We start from the raw sequence: 6,833 nt of genomic DNA, 5'->3' as shown, positions 1-6,833 counted from the left end.
CACACTGACTGGGAGAAATCTGAAGGTCAAGGCCTACATTCACACTGACTGGGAGAAAGCTGAAAGTCAAGGCCTCCATTCACACTGACTGGGAGAAAGCTGAAGGTCAAGGCCTCCATTCACACTGACTGGGAGAAAGCTCAAAGTCAAGGCCTCCATTCACACTGACTGGGAGAAAGCTGAAGGTCAAGGCCTCCATTCACACTGACTGGGAGAAAGCTGAAGGTCAAGGCCTACATTCACACTGACTGGGAGAAAGCTTAAGATCAAGGCCTCCATTCACACTAACTGGGAGAAAGCTGAAGGTCAAGGCCTCCATTCACACTAACTGGGAGAAAGCTGAAGGTCAAGGCCTCCATTCACACTGACTGGGAGAAAGCTGAAGGTCAAGGCCTCCATTCACACTGACTGGGAGAAAGCTGAACGTCAAGGCCTCCATTCACACTGACTGGGAGAAAGCTGAAGGTCAAGGCCTACATTCACACTGACTGGGAGAAAGCTGAAGGTCAAGGCCTCCATTCACACTGACTGGGAGAAAGCTGAAGGTCAAGGCCTCCATTCACACTGACTGGGAGAAAGCTGAAGGTCTACATTCACACTGACTGGGAGAAAGCTGAAAGTCAAGGCCTACATTCACACTGACTGGGAGAAGGCTGAAGGTCAAGGCCTCCATTCACACTGACTGGGAGAAAGCTGAAGGTCAAGGACCCAATTCACACTAACTGGGAGAAAGCTGAAGGCCAAGGCCTACATTCACACTGACTGGGAGAAAGCTGAAAGTCAAGGCCTACATTCACACTGACTGGGAGAAAGCTGAAAGTCAAGGCCTACATTCACACTGACTGGGAGAAAGCTGAAGGTCAAGGCCTCCATTCACACTGACTGGGAGAAATCTGAAGGTCAAGGCCTACATTCACACTGACTGGGAGAAAGCTGAAAGTCAAGGCCTCCATTCACACTGACTGGGAGAAAGCTGAAGGTCAAGGCCTCCATTCACACTGACTGGGAGAAAGCTCAAAGTCAAGGCCTCCATTCACACTGACTGGGAGAAAGCTGAAGGTCAAGGCCTCCATTCACACTGAATGGAGGCCTACATGGACGTACAGTGGGGCAACAAAGTATTTCGTCAGCCACCAATTGTGCAAGTTCTCCCACTTAAAAAGATGAGAGAGGCCTGTAATTTTCATCATAGTTACACTTCAACTATGACAGACAAAATGAGAAAAAAAGATCCAGAAAATCACATTATAGGATTTTTAATTTATTTATTTGCAAATTATGGTGGAAAATAAGTATTTGGTCACCTACAAACAAGCAAGATTTCTGGCTCTCACAGACCTGTAACTTCTTCTTTAAGAGGCTCCTCTGTCCTCCACTCGTTACCTGTATTAATGGCACCTGTTTGAACTTGTTATCAGTATAAAAGACACCTGTCCACAACCTCAAACAGTCATACTCCAAACTCCACTATGGCCAAGACCAAAGAGCTGTCAAAGGACACCAGAAACAAAATTGTAGACCTGAGTCCTATGCAGGAAAAGCTAGACTAGAATAGCTTGCTGGACAATTTGTTTTTAGCATTTCCTAAACCAATAGACTATTCGAAAAGGGACGCAGGCACTTTTTTTGCTGAATGTTAAATACGGCAGCCAACAGAACTCACGGGTAGTTTGAAAGAGCGAACGCGCAATGGCGGTAGACTACAGCAGTTATTTATTCAGACCCAAGGACATCCTGGTTATTCATTCTTCGTGAAGAGAAAGCCTTCTGCATCTTATTCTAGTCCTATAGTGTTCAAGGATGTCATTAGAATGGTGAAGATAAGGACAACGAAAAGTATTTCATTTAATTGTTGAAAGCGAGGAAGGAATGAAGCAACAATGGAGAGAGAAAGAGGAGGTATATCTGTGTCAGCCTACTAATTATGCAAATAGGCCCTATTAAATTTCAAAAATGTTATCAAATTCGCTAGCCTATACTTGTCACTTTGTAGGCCGCATGTGCTGCACCAGAATCACATGTTCTCTTCTGTTTTATCATTTGAATGATGTGCGTAATTCCAGTCCATATAATATAGTACAGTAATACAGCTAATCTCAAAAAGATTGGCCTACTGGAGCTAGTTTCATTTATTTACCCAAGAGAGCATATAGCCAGCTACATTATAGGGTTTATGTTTTTCTGCCCTGCATAATGTGCAGTAGCCTTTATCATATACAGTATGTATTGGATAACAGCACAATCATTGGGCTTTTTTGAGCTTGGGCTTGTGCTCATTAAACGTCGTTAATGTAGGGCTCATAAAGTGTATTTAATATATGTCTCATCAGGCTCCGGTAGCATCAGGCTAGATCAACGCTTCAGTCAAATCCAGACATGTATATACTTTATTATGCTTTTGAATGACACATTATAACAAATACAGTTTCAAATTCCATTACTTTTTCAATTCAAAAATACAGTCACAGGATCGCCATCTATCTTATTCATGAAGATATAAACTAACAGCAACTAGTGAAATAAAACATGTAAAACTGTTTGGAAGTAGTGGTTTTGTCTCTATTGGACAAACTGTCCCTCTTCTTTATATAGAAGGACAGAGAATAGGAGTGGTATTGGACAAACTGTCCCTCTTCTTTATATAGAAGGACAGAGAATAGGAGTGGTATTGGACAAACTGTCCCTCTTCTTTATATAGAAGGACAGAGAATAGGAGTGGTATTGGACAAACTGTCCCTCTTCTTTATATAGAAGGACAGAGAATAGGAGTGGTATTGGACAAACTGTCCCTCTTCTTTATATAGAAGGACAGAGAATAGGAGTGGTATTGGACAAACTGTCCCTCTTCTTTATATAGAAGGACAGAGAATAGGAGTGGTATTGGACAAACTGTCCCTCTTCTTTATATAGAAGGACAGAGAATAGGAGTGGTATCGGACAAACTGTCCCTCTTCTTTATATAGAAGGACAGAGAATAGGAGTGGTATTGGACAAACTGTCCCTCTTCTTTATATAGAAGGACAGAGAATAGGAGTGGTATTGGACAAACTGTCCCTCTTCTTTATATAGAAGGACAGAGAATAGGAGTGGTATTGGACAAACTGTCCCTCTTCTTTATATAGAAGGACAGAGAATAGGAGTGGTATCGGACAAACTGTCCCTCTTCTTTATATAGAAGGACAGAGAATAGGAGTGGTATTGGACAAACTGTCCCTCTTCTTTATATAGAAGGACAGAGAATAGGAGTGGTATTGGACAAACTGTCCCTCTTCTTTATATAGAAGGACAGAGAATAGGAGTGGTATTGGACAAACTGTCCCTCTTCTTTATATAGAAGGACAGAGAATAGAAGTGGTCAGAACACTATGTCAGCAAAGAAAGCAAATCTAAATAGATGTGGTTTTCAATGTAAAGCTGAGGTCTGACATTTCTGTGTGGTTAGCATACCAAGACAAATAGCCAACGAACACTATGTGTATAAACAGTCAAACAGGATCCATTTCTGTGCTAAATATTCTCTGTCCTTTGATCCTAACGTTCTCCCGCAACATGCTACTTTCATTGCAAAATATGACAACTGGTTGCCATTTTTATGAAAATACACTCGTGAATGCACACGCGGACACACACACACGCACCGTTCAATCAAGTTCTCTTCAGGAAAGCCTGTACTCCCTGTGGCTCTGTATCGTAATGTCACAGTATGCGTTAGAAAGCAGTACATGTCTTACTGACAGACAACGTTATAGATGCCTGTGACGATCCTAACAGGACCCAGATATGGTATGGCATATATGAAGACTAATGTGCAAACAAGTCACCCGTTACTTCATTAAACACGTAGGTTAGCACAAAAATAGTCATAATTGAGTATTTTCTACCTAATCATGGTCATGTGTACTGTAGCAGTGCTAATCCCCACTAGGTTGGCGCCTAGGACTTACTACACTATGAAATACTCCTATAGGTTTTAATCAATGTTAAAATATTATAAGTAGCAGTCTATCATGTTTTCTTTAATATAATGAACATTCACTATATTCCACAAAAAAAAAAGTGTGTCCGGGTTTCAGTCACTACATTCTTTACCCAAGACACACTTCACTTCAGCGGGCTTTAAGGTACATTTTCACAACTCTCCCCACTAAATACTGTCCTTTTCAAACTTCATACAGTCACTGCATGTTCGCCAGTTAACAAATTCAACTTTTATTTACAAGATGACTGCTTCAGAGAAAGTTCCCTTCTCCCGGTATAGCTTTCAAAATCAGCACCGAGAGTAATAGAGCACGTTGCCGGGTTTTTATGTAGGCTACAGCAGGGTTGGAGGGGGCCGTGGCGTGGGCTAACATCACAAGGCGTCAGGCTTGGACAGCTATCAAAGGCTTTAGTACACTTGCCCGATGGTGCTTACGGGAAATGATTACGCCCATGGTTAGTGAAGTAACTGTGGACTATAAAACGACCGTACCAACACGAAGTAACTAAGTTGGTACTGGGTACACAAAAATTGTATAGCCTTGTTATTCCAAAACGCACAACATTCTACTTAATGGCCTGGGATAGTGTGTCGCCTTTTTATTTTGTTACCAAATATCCGCACACAATCACTAGCCTAGTCATGCTTCAAAGACGTGTTCTGTGTTGAAGATTGATACAGTGTTACTTCTCAGCGATGCGGGACAGTAGGTATGCAGAGCTGTTTGACTTCCATTGGTTGAATTGACGAAAATAATAAGTCGATTATGAAAACAAACAATTTTCCACCAACTAATTGAGCCCGAAATGATCTATGCGACTGAATCAAATCACGTACCGTTATGGACATGACGTTCCTTGATTAGTTCTAGACAATATTTGATGCTGTGACCAACTAACCATAATCTCTATCAATTGTAACTCTGATCAGGTCATGATGAACAACTTTAATGATTTTCCTGTGTAATAACTATGTTTAAAAACTCTATCTGAGGGAAATAAATAAGTTTTGTTGAAGTCAGATTGGGGGTGAATGTGAGCTTCTATCCAGGAAAGTGCATGTTTCATTGGGAATGAGTTACAAAAGACAGAAGCGATGTTGTAACCACATATGCTAGTACCATTCTCTCTTACACACACACACACACACACACACACACACACACAGTAGACTACTACTCAAAAAGTTTTAGAGTAGAGCAAAAAAGCATGCCGAACTGTGGCAACATACTGGACATGTCATGCGCAGTTGCGCACAACTGAACTGAGTTTTACATACTTGTACAATCTCGCCCTCCGCGCTGATAGTGGCTCCTGCCTTTGAGAATCGTCCTTGCAACCCCGTCGTGTATGTAGTATAATCTCCATTTGGACTGGACTCAAACAGCACTACTTCAACAAAAGCCGTATCCTTGGCGAAAACCGTTCCAATAGAAGTGGTAACCACGATGATCATCAAGACTACAGAATCGGCTACACACTCTAACCTCCTGCTTGGTAAAATCATCATCTTGCCGGTTGGATATGCACGGATCGGAACATAATTTCCAAGGGTGATTAGGTGATGGTGCTGAAATTGAATCTGAAGCGAGATCGATGCGTCAAAATAGCGTGTTTATTTCACAATTGCAGCCTTGTCAATTACATTGCTTGCTTCTTAACGTTCCCTCTCTTTCTCCCTCCCTCTCTCTATTTCTCACTCACTCCCCCCTCTCCCCCCCTCTCTCTCTCTCCAGCGCTACAAAGCGGATCTCCTTTTGATCTCCAAACACGTGATTTTTTTGTTGATTTTTTTCATCCCAAAAGGGTTATCCCCACCCACCAATCTTCCTGACCCGCTACTTTCCACTCCCCACTCTGAAGTGCCAGCACTCTGTTAAGGACGCGCGGCGCATTCACTTGTGCTTTAGGCGCTATAAATCGAGAAGTATGCTATATACCTCGAATTGACGCAAAGTAGCCAATCATTTTATTAAACGTGATACATTTGAGCAGACATAGCCTAATAGAGGTTTGCTTTAGGTATGGACGTGAGATGTAATAGCCAACGTGGTTAAACTATTCTTTAACGCTGTTAGGTTGTGTCTTGTTGAAGGGGTGATTCGTTCTTGACTATCTTTCTAAACTCCTTGGTCCGGTGAAACGCTACGCCACGGTTTATAGGGAAGATTCGCTCAGGATCGAAGTTCTTGAAGATAGGAACGACCTTAAAAGAACCATTACACTTGTCAAAACGCTCCATTATTTAAGCCGGCTATTTTTTTCTACCTCCATTCGGTTATGTTTATCTGTTGTTTAGAACTGTATCTATTTGTGTCACCGGGCATTACATTAATGATCCATCTGCCCGTATTGGGAGAGATTAAGAAGTTACAAAGGAGCCTGTAGTTTCCGGTGGGTTTTTGTTGTGACGAATGGAAGCATATTTAAGAAATAAAAAGCACAGTTTAAGCTTACACTTTGTACAGTTTTATGAATAAGCCTTTACAAATTCTTATAAATGTCTAAATGTTTAGAATTATTGTTTTAAGTATTAATGCTAAGGATTGTCATGCAAAATGTTTATACATGTTTACAAATAAAGAAATTCACTGAGTGTACAAATCATTAGGAACAGGGATGCTGGTCCATGTTGACTCCAATGCTTCCTACAGTTGTGTCAAGTTGGCTGGATGTTCTTTGGGTGGTGGACCATTCTTGATACACATGGGAAACTGTTCAGCGTGAAAAACCCAGCAGCGTTGCAGTTCTTGACACAAACCGGTGCGCCTGGCACCTACTACCATACCTTGTTCAAAGGCACTTCATATTTTGTCTTGCCTATTCACCCTCTGAATGGCACACATACACAATCC

General features: G+C 41.7%; 1 protein-coding gene across 2 annotated transcripts in view; it reads right to left on the bottom strand.

Annotated features, from left to right (window-relative positions):
- LOC139544992 (E3 ubiquitin-protein ligase znrf3-like) overlaps positions 1 to 5,818 on the bottom strand; it is a 231,369-nt gene extending 225,551 nt beyond the window's left edge. For both annotated transcript variants that reach the window (XM_071352276.1, XM_071352277.1), the window contains exon 1: positions 5,258 to 5,818. In XM_071352276.1, the coding sequence (XP_071208377.1) occupies positions 5,258 to 5,488 (231 nt within the window). In that variant the 5' untranslated portion in view covers positions 5,489 to 5,818. The remainder of the gene's footprint in view (positions 1 to 5,257) is intronic.
- Positions 5,819 to 6,833: the final 1,015 nt, after the last annotated feature.

The sequence above is a fragment of the Salvelinus alpinus genome, chromosome 19 (assembly GCF_045679555.1).
Source record: "Salvelinus alpinus chromosome 19, SLU_Salpinus.1, whole genome shotgun sequence".
Classification (NCBI taxonomy): domain Eukaryota; kingdom Metazoa; phylum Chordata; class Actinopteri; order Salmoniformes; family Salmonidae; genus Salvelinus; species Salvelinus alpinus.
This window is presented reverse-complemented; position numbering and strand designations above follow the sequence as displayed.